Source organism: Canis lupus, chromosome 2, assembly GCF_011100685.1.
Source record: "Canis lupus familiaris isolate Mischka breed German Shepherd chromosome 2, alternate assembly UU_Cfam_GSD_1.0, whole genome shotgun sequence".
Taxonomy (NCBI): domain Eukaryota; kingdom Metazoa; phylum Chordata; class Mammalia; order Carnivora; family Canidae; genus Canis; species Canis lupus.
In genome coordinates this window covers 66,659,585-66,679,058 of record NC_049223.1, presented here as the reverse complement: position 1 = coordinate 66,679,058, position 19,474 = coordinate 66,659,585, and the positions used below count along the sequence as shown (strand labels likewise).

Here is a 19,474-nt window from a genome sequence, read left to right as displayed (position 1 = left end):
TTACTAGAAATAATGATTACAAACCACTAAAAGGTCAGTGATAAAGAGCAGATTGGACAATGTTGAAGAAGGAATTTATGAATCGTAAGATAGTTTTGGGAGAAGAGAGGTACAAATATAGAAAATAGGATAGCAGGTTTAAGAGTAATAGAGGATAGAATGAGAAGGTCTCAAATATGCTTCATAAGAATAAAGAGTAAAGAAAATTGAGGAAAGGCAATATTTGAATAAGTAGTGACTTGATCATCAGAATTGAAGAAAATATGAGTCTTGCACAGGATAGATAATAAATTATCCCCTCCTCTGCACCCTTTCCCCAACCAGAAAGGCCCTCAGGAATTATAGAACAAGTGATAGAGAAAGACTGGGTCTCTAAATGACATTGTGGAACTAAGCTGCAACTCTAATCTGTGTCTTAGAAGATTTAAAAGTTTTTTTTTTTTTTTAATGACTTGAAACAACATAGTAACACTCATATGGTTGAAATACACAACTCTTGTTTATAACTGAGAGAAAGCCCCTATGTAGTGCCACGCTGGGGGTTGTAGCTCAGGACAGGGTAATGAGCTGTGACTATAGGGGATAGCTTATATATAACAAGCAGGGTGGAGTTAACAAGGTTTTGTAGTCTCCCTGTGTACTGGCTAATTTGAATAATCATGAGGGCCCCGGGATCTGTGTCTCTATTTTTATGGTATCTAGTCCTAAAGTACTTACATTAAGTGCATAATACACAGGGTATAAGAACCCAGTAAGCAAAATGGCTGGGATAGGAACTTAATCAGTACTTAATCCTCTATCATATACAAGAAGAAGAAGTGACCAGTCTCTATCCAGAGCCTCAAAACTGAGATAAGACCACACTAAAACAAACAAATGAATAAACAAGACTATATCACACATAGACAAAATATACTGTACAAGAAATCAGTTACAGCTTAAAATGACATCATCATATTGCGGGGGTGGGGGGTCTTTTTACAGCAGTCTTTTTTTTACCCCATGTACTTAAGGTAAAGTTATAAAAAGGGCCATTACTTAATGATTAAGGGAACATTTCACTGGGAAGATAAAATAGTACTGCACAAACCTAACAGTATATCCTCAAAATATATAAAACAAAAATTTAATAGAATAGGTAGGAGATTTTTAACTCATTTCCCTTAGAATGTGATGAACCGTGGAGACAAAAAATAAAAGTTATGATATAGATTATTTGAATAGCACAATTAGTCTCATCAAAACACTATAAAGACTAAATGAACAACACAAACAAGTGGATATCTTCTCTGACCATGTTAAAATTTAAAAGTCGATAGGTAAAAGATGTCCACTAAATAGCCTGTGTTTGGAAACTAAAAATATACACTTCTGTTTTATGATTTTGAAGAGTAATAAAAATGGAAATTGAGAAATAACAGAATGACAATGAAAACACTACGCACCAGTACTTGTGGAATGTAGCTGTGAAGTGTTGTTAGTAGGCAATTTTTAGCTTCGAATGCACATATTAGAAAAGAGTTAAATGATGAAAAACTAACAAGTTAAGTATCTTGTTTATACATTAAAAAAATACCATAATAAACATAAAGCAAGTAGAAGGAAGAAAGTAATAAAGATAAAAATAGAAAAGAAAGTAATAATGCTAAAAGAAAGAATTATATAAAATATGAAGTTAGAATAGGGATTGTCAACAAAAGCAAGAACTGTATTTTTTTATTTTTTATTTATTTATTTATTTTTAAAGATTTATTTATTTATTCATGATAGACACAGAGATTGAGAGAGAGGCAGAGACACAGGAGGAGGGAGAAACGGGCTCCATGCCAGGAGCCCGACGTGGGACTCGATCCCGGGACTCCAGGATCGCGCCCTGGGCCAAAGGCAGGCGCCAAACCGCTGAGCCACCCAGGGATCCCCAAGAACTGTATTTTTTTAAAGATTAATAAGTTAAACCAATCTCTTAGCAAATCTTGCCCAACAGAAAAGGAATATTTAAACAGATGAACAATATTAGGAATGAAAAGGAGAATATACCTACAAATAAGTAGATATTTAAAGAGAGAGAATATACCATAAGAAATTATTTGGCAATAAATATCAAAATGATCACAAATGGAATGTGTTCTAGGAAAATCATAAGTTACTGCTATAAGATGATTTGTGTCCCCTTTCCACTTCCTACAAATTTATATGTTAAAACCCAAAGGCCCCCTATACCTCAAAGTGTGGTCTTATATTGAAATAGGATTGTTGCAGATGTATTTGGAGTAAGGCCTTTAAAGAGGAAAAGTTTAAATCAGGCCCACAGGGTGAGCCTTGATACAATCTGACTAGTGTTCTTATAAGAGGAAGAAATTGGAACATGCAAAGAGACACCAGGGGATCAGAGGGAAAACCATGTGAGGACAAAGCAGCAAGAGTGTGGCCCACCCGTAGGTCAAAGAAAGAGGCCTTAGAAGAAACCAAACCTCTGACACCCTGATCTTAGTATAGGGCCTCTATAACTGTGAGAAAATAAACCAATACCAGTCTTGGGTATATTGCTCTGATAGCCCTAGCAAACTAATACAGTTACTAACCTAAGAAATAGAAAAATAAAATAGACCTATGTTATGGTGTTTCTTAATCTTTTTATTATTGTTGTTGTTACCCTCAAGATGGGGGGAGAATAAGTTTTCTGTAATGTGAAAAATTAGGGAATAAGATTTTTGTCAAGGTAGAGTTGAGTATTCCAGGGCCACACCCTATTGTAATATCTAAGACTTTTTCTTTTGCTTCCGAGAAGTAGTTCTCACCTCAGGAATGCATGATCCATAGTCTTTGACAAAAATAATTGTCCAAAATCTTTCCACTCCCCCTTAACTTCTTCAAAAAAAGAACTGTTTGGCTAGTTTTATAGGCAGATCTTACCAAAGCTTAAAGGAAGAGGTAATTCCTAAATGATAAAACAAGGAAAACTCCCCAGTTTTATAAGGTTGCTATAGTTTTATACAACTTGACAGAGGTAGTATGAAAAATCAAATTCTTTTAAAAACATTTGTAGGTCATTTAACCATTCATTCAACAAATTGATTGGGTTGCTGTTTTATAGAAATTACCATTCTAGGCACTAGGCATACTGAGTGATGAAGACAGACAAGGCACCTCCTGCCTTGTAGAAATTACATTTTAGTTGTAAAAATCAGCAAAATAGGAAAAAGATAAGGTTCAATGTAGCAAATTCAAATGGCATGGTCTGATAGAGAATGACAAATATACTACTTTTGATTGAGTGGGCAGGGAAGTTTTAAAATCCTAAATTTCAAACCAACTCCAGTTGGCAGGGGGAGAGCAGAAAAAGAGGAAAGGTGGAAAAATGAAAATGTGAAATGAGTCATGGTTAACATATAAGTTACATTTGGCAACAACTATTAGAAAACCCAGCAAAGAGTGGTTTCAACAGATACAAGTTTTATTTCATTTACCAACATTTTTGGAGATTGTAAGGCCTGGGCTTTAAAATAACTGATCAGTGTCATCAAGGATATAGACTTCTTTTTCTCCAATTCTGCCATTTTTAACATGGGACATTTATCCAAATAATCATATAAAGGCGCTATTCTTCTAGATATCATGTTTACACTAGTAAGTGAGAATTGGGAAAGAAGGGACTTTAAAAAGTTTCTAGAAGACTGACCTTGTGACTTTGGCCTAATCTTATTGGCCAGAACTTGGTCACGAGTTTTTTTTTAAATATGGAGGGCACTTTGACAACATCTAGTGAAGTTGAAAGTGCACTTAGTCTACAATTTAGCAATTCAACTTTCAGATATGTATCCTAGATCAGAGCCTTCCTGCTATGATACCACAGGCAGCTTACAGATAGGCCCAAGAACTGAGTCCTTCATTCCAAAGGCATGTATGCTACCTTCCAGGACAGTTACTTAAGTGTGTTGTATAGATACTAGATCTGTGTGTGCTATGTTGTCAAAATGGTTGGGAAGCTCTTTTTTAGAAACATACTAAGATGTTCATTGCAACGGTGTCACATAAAACATTTGTTACAGTAGAATTCCAATTAATAAATAAAAGTATAAATAGGGAAATAGAAAATAACCTTTAGGCAAGAACTATAGTAATAATTACTATAAACAAGATTTACTGACAGAAGCTAAAATTATTGGGTGAAATCTGAAGAGAAACAATTTATGTAGTCTTAAAGCATTGCCGTTAATATATTTATTAACTACAAATATTCTTAAGGTGGAATCTTAAATTATTGTTTTTAGATCTCTTTTTAAAATATCCATTCAGTGCTATACATTTCCTTGTACACATAGTTTTCATTGTGTCCTACAAATTTTTTTTAAATTTTTATTTATTTATGATAGTCACACAGAGAGAGAGAGAGAGGCAGAGACATAAGCAGAGGGAGAAGCAGGCTCCATGCACTGGGAGCCCGATGTGGGACTCGATCCCGGGTCTCCAGGATCGCGCCCTGGGCCAAAGGCAGGCACTAAACCGCTGTGCCACCCAGGGATCCCGTGTCCTACAAATTTTTAAAAGTTGTGTTTTCATTTCAAAATATTTTTAAATTTCTCTTGAGATTTTTTTCTTTAGTTTTTGTTTTTTAGCAGTATGGCGTTTAATCTCCACATATTTGGGGATTTTCCCGTTACCTTTTTGTTATGGATTTCAGGTTTAATTCAATTGTGGTCTAGGAGAAGACATTGTATGGTATATATTCTTTTGCATTTGTTAAGGTGTATTTTTTGGCCCAGAATGTGTTCTTTCATGGTGAATATTCCATGTAAACTTGAGAAGAATGTGTATTTTTATGTTGTTGGGTGGACTAGTCTATAGGTGTCAATTGTTTCCAATTGACTGATGGTGTTGTTGAGTTCAAATATGTCCTTACTAATTTTCTGGCTGTTGGATCTACCTACTTCTGATAGAAGAGTGTTTAAATCTCTAACCCTGATAGCAAATTAATCTATTTCTCTTTCCAATTTTACTAGTTTTTGCTTGACATAGTTTGATGCTCTGTTAATTGCATACACATTAAAAATTCTTATGTGTTCTTGGAGAATTAACTCCTTTGGAATTCTGTAATTTCCTTCTTTACCCTTGGTAACTTTACTTACCTTGAGGTATGTTCTATCTGAAATTGTTGGGCAACCCTTTTGGGTCCCCTCCCTCATCAGGAGCTTTGTACTATCACTTTACTATTGCTCAATAAATTTTGCTTTGCTGCCCATCAACAAACAAACAAACAAACAAACAAAAAAACCAAAAATGAAATTATGTAGCTATTCCAACTTTCTTTTGATTAGTGTTATCATGGTATATTTTCCTCCATTCATTTACTTGGTAATCTATTTGTGTCTTTATATTTAAAGTTGGTTTCTTATAGCCAACATATATAGTTAGGTCATGTTTTTTTGATCCAACCTTGAAATTTCTGTCTTTTAATTGGTGCATTTAAGCCATTGACATTTAAAGTGATTCTTGGGGAAAAAAAAATAAAGTGATTCTTGATATAGTTGGATTACTCTCTACCATAGTTGTTACTGTTTTCTATTTGTTGCCCTGTTGTTTATTTTTGTATTCCAGTCTTTTTTTGCCTTTTGTGGTTTTAATTGAGACTTTATGATTCTGTTTTCTCTCCTTTCTTAGCATATCAGTTATACCTCTTTTTATTTTTTTAACTTATTACCCTGGAGTTTGCAATATACATTTACAGTTAATCCATGTCCACTTTCAAATAACACTGTACTACTTTGTGTGCGGTGTTTTATAATAACAACCCTAATTCCTTCCTCTCAGCTCTTGTATCTTTGCTGTCATTAAAGTAAAGCACTACTCATTTTTTACTCATCTTCACTTATGTATAAACGTACACATAGATATAAATGTACATAATCAATTACATTGTTGCTGTTTATTATTTTGGACAAACTATTATTTGTTAGATCCATTAAGAGTAATAAAAATAAAAATTTTTAATTCACCTTCATTTATTTATTTACTTATTTTTAAAGATCTATTCATTCATGAGAGAGAGACCAAGACACAGGCACAGGGAGAAGTAGGCTCCCCATAGGGAGCTCAATGAGGGACTTGGTCCGGGACCCTGGGATCATGCCCTGAGCAAAAGGCAGAGGCTCAACTGCTGAGCCACCCAGACATCCCCACCTTCACTTATTTAGATCTGAGTTTGTCATATTATTTTCCTTCTCTCTAAAGAACTTTGAACATTTCTTTCAAGACAGGCCTACTTGCAACAAATTCCTCAACTTGTTTACCGGAAAACATTTTTATTTCTCATTCATTCTTGAAGGATAATTTCCCAGGGTACAGGATTCTAGGTTGATAGTTTTATTTTTGTCTCAACACTGATTTCAGTATTTCATTCTCTTCTCACTTGGATGTTTCTGAGAAGAAGTTGAATATAATTCTTAGCCTTGTTGTGCTGTAGGTAAGGTGATTGTTTACTCTGACTTTTTTCTGGATGGTTTCTTTATCTTTGATATTTTATTATTTGAAAAGGATGTGCTGGGGTATAGTTTTTTCAGGCATTTATCCTACTTAGTTTTCTCTGAGCTTCCTGTATGTGTGGTTTGGTATCTGACTTAATTTGAGGGAATTCTCAGTTGTTATTGTTTGAAATATTTCTTTTGTTCCTTTTTTGTCTTTCTTCTCATTCTGATATGCCTATTATATGCCTATTTAATATTACATTGAATATTCTGTTCTGTGTTTCTTCATCTTTGTTTCTTTGCTTTTCAGTTTTCAAGGATTCTGTATATATAGCCTCTACCTGAGATTCTTTCCTCAGTTGTGTTGAGTCTCTGATAAGTCCATCAAAGTCATTTTACATTTCTATTTATAGTATTTTTTTATATTAGCATTTTTGAGGAGTTTGTTCTTAGGATTTCCATCTCTCTGGTTACATTGCTTACTACTACTTGATTCAACAGATTCCATATCATATTAGTCATAGTTCTTTTAAATCTAGTCTGGTAGTTCCAACATCCCCGTTACGTGTAGGGCCGATGTTTACTGTGTCTCTTTAAATTGTGTGAGGTTTTTTTCTTTTTGATATGACCTGTAATTCTTTCTTGATAGCTGGACATGATGTACTATTAAAGGAATGGTTATAAATAGGCCTTCAGTAATGTGGTGAGATACGAGGGGAAGGAAGCAAGACATTCTGTAATCCTATGGTTAGGTCTAGTCTTTTAGTTAGCCTATGCCTCTGGACTGTGAACTTCACAAGTATATCTCATTTTTTTTTCTTCTCCCCTTAGGCAAGATAAGATAGTTCTAGTAGGCTGGAGTTGAGTATTTCTCATCCTCATGTGAAAGGCTAGAGCTGGCTGAAATTAGGTATTTCCCTTCCCCAGGTCAGTTAGGGTCTAATACCCCAGTAGGTCAAGATCTGGTTAACTGTTTCCCACAGTTAACCAGAGGTGGGAGGCCATAACAGAGGTGAGGCCTTGTTATAAAAAAACAAAGTGTTTCAATGTAGAGACTTCCCCCACAATCTGAAAGTGGAGTGTTCCTATGAGACCTTTTATTATCCCCACTTTCTGGAAGTTTGAATTACATCACTTTGCCTTTACAAAAAACCTGCATTAGTACAGTAACAGCTTTTTTTTTTTTTTTTTTAATGAAAATCCTCTTTGGATTTCTTTCAGGTAGTGAAATCAGGTAGTAATGTAGGTCTTCTGTAAAAGTGAACTAGCATAACATGAACTCTAGAAAGCACGGATACTTTTTATTTCAAAATGGTTTCTTTTCTACTTCCCCTGCTGAAAGCCATGGGGGATTTTCCTAAGACATTTTCTATGGGAACCTGGTGGAGTTTTTGCCAATAAATCTCAATATTGTGGGGAGCTCCTTATGACTAGGTCCTCCTAGAGATGTTAACTCTCAGAGTTTTAACTCAATTTTTAATGGAGCCTCTAGCAGTTCAATCACAGTTCAGGTTTTACCACCCCAGCACTGGTTCCCAAGGTAACTTCCGCTCATGAGTCTCTGTTCCAGGAAGCCATTGGCCTGTATTCACCTGTGGGTCTCTCTAGTCTTAGGGGAGCAGTATGCTCTGTGTTCCCCCCACCACCACTTATGAATACAAGAAAAGTTGTTAATTTTTCAGTCTGTTTAGCTTTTTATTTGTTAGGATGGAATGGAATGGCAATTTCCAGGGTCCTTATTTGTGAAACTAGAATGTAAATGGTATTTTAGGTTTCCTCACAGGGCCTGTTAGCCAAAAATGCCTTTCCACCCACCTTTTATTATACCATTTAGGCATTCTGAGCAGACTGCCTTACTTGGGCCTAACACTGTCCTCAAATCCTCCTAAGAGGAGGAAAAAACAGGAATATGGATCATATACTTAAGAAGTTTGTTATGAAAGGAAGGAGGACTTAGAAGTTTTCAAATCTTTAAACTTGAAGACTTGACAATGTATAAAGTATTTTCTGTATGTATTATAGAATCCTAAATAACTCTAAAGACAATAGAAAAGCTGAGGATCCTGGATTTTGTGAAGATGGACCAGGATTTTTCTACAGGCACATTTCCTTAGGGTATATAGGCAAGTTAGCAAGAAATTGACAAAGCTGAGGAGACCCTCACTAATATTCAAAGTAAAAAGAAAGTTTACTGTAGTTATATGATGGTTCACTCTTGGGTAGGGAAGTTATGGGTTATTTGTTATTTGCTTTCTATATTTACTTTTGAGAGTTTAAATTTCATCAGTTGTCTGAAATATATATAAGGAAACTGTGACTCTTGGGCTGTTGGTTGGAATTCATCTCTTATCATAAGCTTTGAGTTTGTAAGACTTGATATCGATAACTGTAGGAAAGACCAGAAGGACATTAGATTCCAGGATTAATAGACTTAAGACTCCAGGTTAATCTAATGAGTGAGTTAATGGGCTGACTCATTTCAGAACTGATAAATATCTCTTTATCTCCAAGGTTTTAGACTTATTTAACATTTCATATGAATACTTCAGATAAATATTATCTAGTATAAAACAATATATTTTTCTTAATTCTCAGGATACCCAGTTTCCATGAACAGTAATAGATACGTCGCTAAAAAATTATAGTTGGAGCATTGACAGGAATTAAATTTTATTTTTGTATTGTATGTTAGGTTCTCACTTTAGGCTTTATATTAGAAAACCCAGGTATGACAGTATTCATAGTAATATAATAATCATAGGAATTTGAACATGTTAAGAAAGTGTTGGTAGCAAGTGTGTAATTGGAATTCAAATGATAATCTAATTGCTCTTATCAGTATCTAAAGATCCTGTTATTCTGCATGTCCTTATGTTCTTTTCTTTTAGGTCTCTTTTATTCAGAACCTTGTATTTTGTGTAGAAAGAGTTTACCGTGTACCCGATTTTGGTGTCTGGGAAAGAGGAAGCAAATATAATAATGGCAGCACAGAGCTACATTCAAGGTAATTGGCTGATTTCTGAGTGGTTTTTTTTTTTTTTTTTAATTTTTAAAATTTAAATGTGTGGAATTTGTATTAGGTTGCAACTGTGATTTCTATGTTAGTTTTCATCCCCTTTTTCCTATGTATGATGCAGATGAAATTTGCCTAAAATTAAAGCAAGAGGCTACTCTCAGTGCCCCAAAACAGATGGAAGAAAAAAACAGGGTATCTTTCCCAACTTCCCGTGGTATCAGTACATGTATATAAGCCTCCAGTCCAAGGCTTGGCCTTCCTGCTCAACCAACTGTTTCTCTTTCTCCTTTTTGAAATGACATCATTTGGAAGATCAAATACATTAAAATTGCCTGACACTAAATGTATGTACATTGCACATAAAATTTCTTTCCATGTTGTAGAGCTGACTTTTTTATCCTAACCAGGTATTCACACTCTTCATATAAAACCTAACTTATTGTTTCCTGTAGGAAGTGTGATAAACATCTTGCATTCTGGTTTAGTGGGGTTGCTAAAGAAAAATAAGCTGATGACTGATGTTAGTGGTGTATGGATTTCCTTTACTCCTTAAGGTTAGGGAAATAACTTTAGTGACTGACTGCACCTTTCAAATATCCAAATTTTATGCCTGGGAGGTTATTTTTTAACTGAAAAGTATAGTTCAATTACACCTAAATAAAATACCTCAGAATAAACTTAACCAAGGAAACGAAAAGACCTATATTCCAAAAACTATAAAACAGTGATGAAAGAAATTGAAAATGACGCAAACAAATGGAAAGATGTCCATGATCATGGATTGGAAGAACCAATATTGTTATACTGTTCCTACTACCCAAAACAATCTGCAGATTTAATTCAATTTCTATCAAAATTCCAATGACATTTTTCACAGAACTAGAACATTAATCCTAAAATTCGTATGGAACTACAGAAGACCCCAAATAGCCAAAACAATCTTAAGAAAGATGAACAAAGCTAGTGGTATCACAATTGCATATTTCAAGATATACTATAAAGCTATAGTAATCAGAACAGTATATGGTACTGGCACAAAAATAGAGCTCAATAGAACAGAATAGAGAGCCTAGAAATAAACCCACACTTATGTGATCAATTAACCTGCAACAAAGGAGGCAAAAACATACTAATGGAAAAAAGACAGTCTCTTTAACAAATGGTGTTGGGAAAACTGGACAACAACATGCAAAAGAATGAAATTGGACCAATTTCTTATACTGTACACAAAAATAAACTCAAAATGGATTAAAGACCTGAATATGAGGCACCTGGCAGTAGCATATGCCTTTGGCTCAGATCATGATCCAGGGGTCCTGGAATCGAGTCCCGTATCAAGCCCCGTATCAAGCTCCCCGTGGGGAGCCTGCTTCTCCCTCTGCCTGTGTCTCTGCCTCTCTCTGTGTCTCTCAGGAATCAATAAATAAAATCTTAAAAAAAAAACAAAATCTAAAAAAAAAAAGACCTTAATGTGAGTCTTGAAACCATAAAATTCCTAGAAGATAACCCAGACAGTATTTTTTTTTTTAAAGATTTTATTTATTTTTTCATGAGAGACACAGAGAGGCAGAGACAGGCAGAGGGAGAAGCACAGTGAAGGAAACCACCAACAGAAAGGCAACCTATAGAATGGGAGAAGATATTGCAAATGGCCTATCTGATGAGGGGTTTATATCCAAAATATATAAATAATTTATACAGTTCAACATCAAGAAAACAAAGAATGTGATTAAAAAATGGGCAGAGGACTAGAAAGGACATTTTCCAAAGAAGACCTGTAGAGGCCAATAGGAACATGAAAAGATGGTCAACATTACTCACTATCAGGGAAATGCAAATTAAAACCACAATGAGATATCATTCTACACCTATCAGAATGGCTAAAATCAAAAACACAAATAAGTGATGAGGATGTGAAAAGAAATAACCATCATGTGCTGTTGGTGGGAATGCAAACTGAGCCCTATAGTGAGCCATTATAGAGAATAGATAAAGGTTCCTCCAGAAATTACCCAATGGGTATTTCCACTATTGGATATTTCCCAAAGAAAATGAAAACACTAATTTGAAAAGATATGTACACCCCTGTGTTTATTGCTGCATTGTACACAACAGCTAAACTATGGAAGCAACTCAAGTGTCCCATCAATAGATGAATGAATAAAGCAGATATAGTGTGTGTATATTTTATATATATATGTATTTCATTACGTATATTATATATGTATGTATTTCATTATGTATATTATATATGTATGTATTCCATTACATATATATTATATATATGTATACACATGGAATATATATAATGGAATAATATATATTATATATACACACATATATAATGGAATAATACTCAGCCATAAAACAGAATGAGGGATCCCTGGGTGGCGCAGCGGTTTGGCGCCTGCCTTTGGCCCAGGGCGCGATCCTGGAGACCCGGGATCGAATCCCACATCAGGCTCCCGGTGCATGGAGCCTGCTTCTCCCTCTGCCTGTGTCTCTGCCTCTCTCTCTCTCTCTCTCTGTGACTATCATAAATAAATAAAAATTAAAAAAAAAAAAAAAAAAAAAAAAAAAAAAAAAAAAAAAAAACAGAATGAGATCTTGCCATAACAACATGAATGGAGCTAGAAGGTATAATGCTAAGTGAAATAAGTCAGGCAGGGAAAGACAAATGCCATATGAGGAATTTACCAAACAAAATAAATATAAAAAGAGAAAAAGAAAACAACAAACAACCTAAACTCGTAAATACAGAGAACAAACTGGTGGTTGCCAGAGGAAAGGTGGTTGGGGGATGGATCAAATAAAGGGGATTAAAAGTTCACATATCTTTTATTTTTTTTTATTTTTAATTTTTGTTTTGAGTAGGCTCCCTACCCAACATGGGACTTAAATTAATGCCCCTGAGTGTAGGAGTTGCATGCTCGACTAACTGAGCCAGCCATGTGTCCCAAGAGTATACATATCTTTTTTATTTTATTTTTTTAGAGAAGGAGAGGGGAGGGGAGGAGGAAAAGAGAGAGAGAATATTAAGCAGACTTGATGTCCAGCATGGAGCCTGATGCAAGGCTGGATTTCACAACCCTGGGATCATGACTTGAGCCACAATCAAGAGTCGGATCTCTAACTGACTGAGCCACCCAGGTGCCCCAAGAGTATCTTGATGAGTACTGAGTAATATATAAATTGTTGAGTCATTGTATTGTACACCTGAAACTAATATTACACCGTATGTGTAATATACTTAATATTACATAGTACAATATTATGTGTACATAATACACTGTATGTTAATTATACTTGAATTAAAAATGAAAAGTATAGCTCAGTTAACTAGTCTAGACATTTTCAAACTAAAAGATTTAAGATTTAAAGGGTATCATCTATAGGTCAACTTAGATCATTGGGACTTAAATGAACTAGAGAAACAGTTTAGGAAATACTGGTTAAGAGGATATACTTTTTTGAATAGAAGGACTAAACATACACAAAAAATCAAGCCAATATAAGATACTCAGTAAGCTGAAACTGGCCCTAGATCACTAGCTATATAATATCCCCATGCCTCAGTTTCCTCATCTACAAAATGAAGACAATAATCGTTTCTACTTTATAAAGTTGTTGTAATGATAGAGCTAATATATACAAATCATTTGAATACCTGGGCAGAAGTAAGCACTAGAATCCAAGTGTACTCACACATTTCAGAATATGTTAACAATCATTGAAACAAAGAGGATTTTTCTCTTAACTCTGGGAAACTAATTTATGCACATTTTCCCATAAGTTTTATGATTTATATGAGACATTTTGAAATATAGAGTGGAATAGTAGCAATCAGGGAAGAAGTCCTTGAAGTAGTGAAATGATTTGTAGGTAAGTTCAATTCAGGCATTAAATTCTGACAATACTAAAAATAGGAAAATAAATAGGAAGTTATTTTTCAGCCATCATTCAAATTGAGTTCTTAACACTCCAGATTATCAGTCAAATTATAAGAAAGTAAGTGGATCTAATTAGAAAAGGTGATTTTTGAAAATGTACTTTTTCTGTATTTATGATTTATCAGCCCCTTCTCTGATTGTAATAACCATTTAGTATATTCCATTGTGAACCACTGACATTTTCATTATAAAATATTTGGAGTAGGGGTTTTTCTCTTTACAAAAACTGTAGTCAACTCAGGAAGAACCTTGGGTAAAAGTTTCCATTAACCCTAGAAAGGGTTTAGAGGGTCTAGAGGGTATTAGAATGTCCCCAGTGAACAAACACAGAGGCTCCAACATGTTTTTCATGTACCTAAGGTGTCATTCTTTACATTGAATCATTAAATATTTTCTTTCAGAACTCAGAAGATCATTATGTGGTGTTCTTTGCTATTTTTACATGGAAAATCAATCTTAATTTGTGGTGGTCAGTTTTATTCAAATGGTTAGGAAATGAAGTTTGCCATTTAAATTTGGATGATGGGTTTTACACATTTAATATTGATTTCCTAATTTTCTTTTTTTTTTTTGTTTTTTGTTTTTTGTTTTGATTTCCTAATTTTCTATGGTGTATCACTTTACAGTTTCTCTAAAGAACTTTAAGCTTTTTTTCCCCCAAACATTTCTGAACTCAGATCTCCACAAGCATGTTTTGGATGTATCATGTCTGGTGTCAAAAGGGTCTGTTTTGAAACTACAGGAGAACTGAGCCTCATGGTACTCATGGACTCAGTGATGACAACACTGAGGCTGGTAGGAGGCTGGTAGCCTAGCCTGTATGTACGCGTGGGCAGTAGGATGTAGGCCTGCCACTAACCAGGGACTCTCTATCCCAGAACTATCTGTTCCTAGTTGGATGTGATCTTTACTACTTAATACATTATCCTTGTTCTATCCTTAAACAGTTCTCATAATTTCAGACATAGACATACTGAAATAGTATATGATAAGTCCTCCTGTGAGTACGCATTTGTTCTTTGTCTTCTAATTTTATTTTTCCCCTCTCTTCAGCTCTGGGCTATACAGCTTTCTTAGCAGGGGTCAGAAAAAGAGCATAGTCTAACAAGTTCGTTGGTGCTTACTAGGCCTTGGCCAAAGTGGCTAGCTTGATAAATATTTCTTCCTTTCCTTACCACACTGCACACATCCCTTCTAAGCTATACCTTGATCAAAGAAGGCTACCACCTCTGGACCCCCAGTACACATGCATGTAGTATTCTGAGGTCAGAGACTCCCTCTTCAGCACCCAAGCTCAGCTGTTCTTTAATAATTGCAATTCGTGGCTCTGTACAGTTACAGAATATTTTTTATTTAGGCCACATGGGGAACATATTACTGCCTTTTATACAGGAAAAAGTTAAAGTTTAGAAGTTTTTGTGATTCTCCCCTGCCACACACACACACACACCTTAAATAATACAAATCGCTAAATGGTAGAGCTAGAACTGGATTCCAGGTGGTTGGCCTCCAAATGGAAAGTTGTTTCAACTGTTTCATGCTGTAATTTAAGTCTTAAAAAGTTTCCTAAAGTTTGAAATAACAGCAGGATGTACAATTACAATCTTGGTGAAATTTTGGTAAGTTTTTAAGGATATCTTTAAGTAATCGCTAAAGTTTGATTCAGCTTAATGCTTCGGTCAGTCCCTTTCCCATCTGCCCTTTTCAGCCCCAGGTTTGCTGGTATCTCTTGCAATTCAAATTCTTTAATTATTTAGTATTTCTTAGATAAACTCCAAAAGTTTTTTGTAAAAAGTGATCTCATTACATTTATCTGAACCCCATTCTAGCAGCAGCCTCACCTTTTTCAGGGCTTTAGTAAAAGGGTCTATTGCTCTAAGCTTACAGTGATTCTCTTAAAGTGTTTCCTAACCATTCCTAGTTCTCCTGTTTTTTTTCTGTTACCCTATTTTCCACAAGCAACATGCTTTCAGTTTCTGCTAGGGTGTTTAGAACTATATTAGATAGTTCTCTTTTCTCCTGTCAGTCTCTAAGTCTTTTAGTAAGTTCCTATATATTTAAAAATCCTATTATTTGATTTAATTGCATTTTACTGCATATATAATTTGGTACATATTTATTGTAGCACTAATGCTTAACTCCCAGAGTTAGATATCCAAGTAGTCTTCTCAGCCTCTCTAAGTTTAATTTAGGTATTTTAATCTTAATATATTAATATATTTCTTCTCATGAATAGATAAATAAAATCTTTAAAATACATATATATATATTTCCTCCTCTTCATTTATGTAGGGCTATTCCTACTCCTCGGGGCTTCATTTAATCTCTTTAAACCAAAGCTCTTTATTTTGGAGAAGAGAGGTGTCTTATAAGATATGATTGAATCTCAAACCTAACCTTGAATTGTTTTGGTTATTGGGAATCAAAAAGGAAAAATTATTATGTAATAACTTAGTAATATAGATACATGCCCAAATGGAAAGATAAGTTTTTGAAACATTGACTCCTAAATAGAACTTTACACTTAACAGCATAATTTTTTTTAACTTTGTTAAGTCTTATATTTGCAATATAAAAAAGATCATAGAAGCAAAAAATTTAAACCTTTTTCAAGATTTTTTTAATGGTTTTATGTTCTATTCTCTTGGCTTTTCCAATAAGGAAAGCTATCACACAAATATAAGACAAGTAACCACCAAAACGCCACTTTACTCAGTTTAAGATGCTTTTAGTGTCCTTTTTTTTTTTTTTTTTCATATAGTTCTTGTTGTTTAAAGTAACTACTTAGCCTTTTTAAATCATTTTTGATGGACTGGTCATTAGGTTATGATAGAAGCAACTATCCATCCATTGTCCTTCATTATATGAATTTTTATCACTAAATAATTCATGAACATCCATTACAACCATAGTAAAATCCTTTTCTTTCAGGAAGTATGTCATTGGGTAACTCAGTGAGTTAGAGCATAGTGTTAATGAGTAGGAGATTGTGAATTTAGTTCCTGTGCTTGCCAGTTCCTTTTTGGATTCCATGGTGTATTATAAATCACTTAGTCCCAACCCATCCTTTTTTCTAGTAAAGCTTGATTTATGTAACAAATCATGTTTCTACAAGTTATATCTCAAGAAATGTTGCTTTTAGCTCTTTTAAATGAATGTTGAGATAACACCTTCAAGAATCATATTGGTGTATGTTCTATTGATAATAGTCCCCTAATATTAATATATTCATTAGCTAATCATAGAACAATTTAATTTTCTGAGAGTATTTTGTGCCAGTAAAATGTTTTTAATTCTTACAATATAATGTATTCTATTTGCCAATAAAATGTAGATCACAATAGGGATAAGTTTGAGTTTCTAAATAGCTTGCTGTTGCCAGAGATTCAAATAACCAGTGGATAATAAAGTAGCATATTTGTGAATTTCAGTTAGGTCCAATTATTTAACCAGTTGCATTGGGAAAGCAGGTTAAAATGCAAAGAATTCAATATTTGCTGTATTTCAGGTACAATGTTTGATTTTTTTTGTAATGGTTTATTAAGACAATTTCCAAATTCATCTCTTAACTGTCTTTATGTACCATTGTTAAAGACAGAACCTTGGACTGGCTACATTATGTATTTACCTGAGTACAGACTTTCTTAAGTATTTGCCTTTTGAATAAGTTATTTTCTCTCATTTCTCAAAATACCGTTAAAAGTTGTAATAACACATAAAGACCATGCTGTGAGGGGAAGTTTTCTGGCATTACTAAGGTTAGATGCATGTAAGTTCTGTGCATTAAACCACCACATATTCCTCACTTGGATTTTATTCCTTTGGGTCTCAGGCCTAGTCACTTCTCTAAAATGGCTTTGGTTGTGAAAAGAGATCACTGTCCTTGTCTTGAGTATACTAGCAGTGCCATGTGAAATGTTTAACTTGTAGAAGCATCAATTACTTACTTCACTGGCAGTGAAATGCTAGACTGCAGATTTGAGTTAGTAGGACAGTATGTAAAACCAGATTATTGGCTCGATTGTTCTTGAAAACCAGGGTAGAATGGTCACCATAGATTCTAGTGAAGACATACAAAAATGTAAAGATATCTTGTGTTCAATGTGATCTATATAAAAAATCCAGCTGTCTTTTTGCAGAAATTGACAAGCTAATCCTAAAATTCATATAAAAATGCAAGGGATTCAGAATAGCTAAAACAGCCTTGAGAAAGAACAAAGTTCTTTCATACTTTCCAGTTTTCAAAATTTACTACAGTACTATACATATTATATGTACAGTAGTATGCTATAAGAATTAGTATGATATTGATTTAAGAACATATATAGAGATCAGTAGACTAGAATTGACAATCCAGAATTAAATCTTTACATCTATGGTAGTTGATTTTGATGAAGGTGCAAAGACAACTCAATAGAGAAAGGATAGTCTTTTCAACAAATGATGCTGGGGCAACTAGGTATCTACATGTAAGAGAATGAATTTAGATCTCTACTTCATACTGTATATACAAAAATAATTAGAAATGAATCAAAGACCTGTATGTAAGAGCTAAAACTATAAAACTCTTAGAAGAAAACATAATTGTAAATCATTGTGACCTTGGATTAGAGAAGATTACACTTTAGATCACACTAAAGCACAAACAGCAAAAAGGTTCTCTACAGGTTTTTGTATGAACACAAGTTTTCATTTATCTGGATGAATGCCCAGTAGTAGATGGTAGATAGTTGCATGTTTAGATTTCAAAGAAATGGCAAGACTTTGCCAGAAACCTATATCATTTACTTTCCTACCAGCAATGTGTGAACGATAGTTTCTCTGCATCTTTGCCAGCATTTGGTGTTACTGTCATTTTTTATTTTAGTTACTCTGATTGGTTTATAGTATCTCATTATGGTTTTATTTTTTTTTTAATTTTTTATTTTTATTTATGATAGTCACAGAGAGAGAGAGAGAGAGAGAGGCAGAGACACAGGCAGAGGGAGAAGCAGGCTCCATGCACTGGGAGCCCGATGTGGGATTTGATCCCGGGTCTCCAGGATCGCGCCCTGGGCCAAAGGCAGGCGCCAAACCGCTGCACCACCCAGGGATCCCCTCATTATGGTTTTAATTTGCATTTCCTTGTGGATAATGTTGTTGGATTTTTTCATGTGCTTATTTGCTATTTGTAGATTCTCTTCGGTGAAATCTCTCTTCATGTTTTTTGCTCATTTTTGTTTTTATCATCGATTTGATAGTTTTTAAGATTTTATTTATTTATTCCTGAGAGACACAGAGAGAGAGGCAGTGACACAGACAGAGGAGAAGCAGGCTTCTCGCAGGGATCCGGATGTGGGACTCAATCCTGGGACTCCAGGATCATCACGCCCTGAGCCAAAGGCAGATAGATGCCCAACCGCTGAGCCACCCAGGTGTCCCTCTTGATAGTTTTTAATGTAATTCTAGATACTAGTCCTTTGTCACATATGTGTTTTGCAAATATATTTCCGAGTGTATAGCTTGTCTTTATATTCTCTTAACAGAGTCTTTCACAGAGTAAAAAATTTTAATTTTAATGGAATTCAATTTATCAATTTTTCCTTTTATGGATTGTACCTTTGGTATAAAGTCTTATAAACTCTTTGCCTAACCCTTGATCTTTAAGAATTTCTTCAACAACTTGTTTTCTAAAAGTTGTACAATTTTATGTCTTATATATAGGTTTATGATCCATTCTGAGTTTTGTGTAAGGTTTGATGAGACTAATGTTGAGATTATTTTCCTTTTTTTCTTTTTTACCTAAGAATGTCCAATTGTTCCAGAATTATTTGCATTTGTTTAAAAGACTATAATTCCATGGGATACCTGGGTGGCTCAGCAGTTGAATGCCTGCCTTTGGCTCAGGGTGTGATCCCAGAGTCCCGGGATCGAGTCCCACATGAGGCTCCCTGCATGGAGTCTGCTGCTCCTCTGCCTATGTCTCTGCCTCTCTCTGTGTGTGTCTCTCATGAATAAATAAATAAAATCTTTAAAAAAAAAGACTATCATTCCTCCATTTAAATGCC

The 19,474-nt window shown here is 34.5% G+C and overlaps 1 protein-coding gene across 3 annotated transcripts in view; it reads left to right on the top strand.

Moving 5' to 3' along the window:
- Nucleotides 1-19,474, top strand: part of PHKB (phosphorylase kinase regulatory subunit beta) — a 216,254-nt gene that overhangs the window by 80,768 nt on the left and 116,012 nt on the right. For all 3 annotated transcript variants that reach the window (XM_038531132.1, XM_038531133.1, XM_038531131.1), the window contains exon 8: nucleotides 9,350-9,465. In XM_038531132.1, coding sequence (XP_038387060.1) covers nucleotides 9,350-9,465 — 116 coding nt within the window. The remainder of the gene's footprint in view (nucleotides 1-9,349; nucleotides 9,466-19,474) is intronic.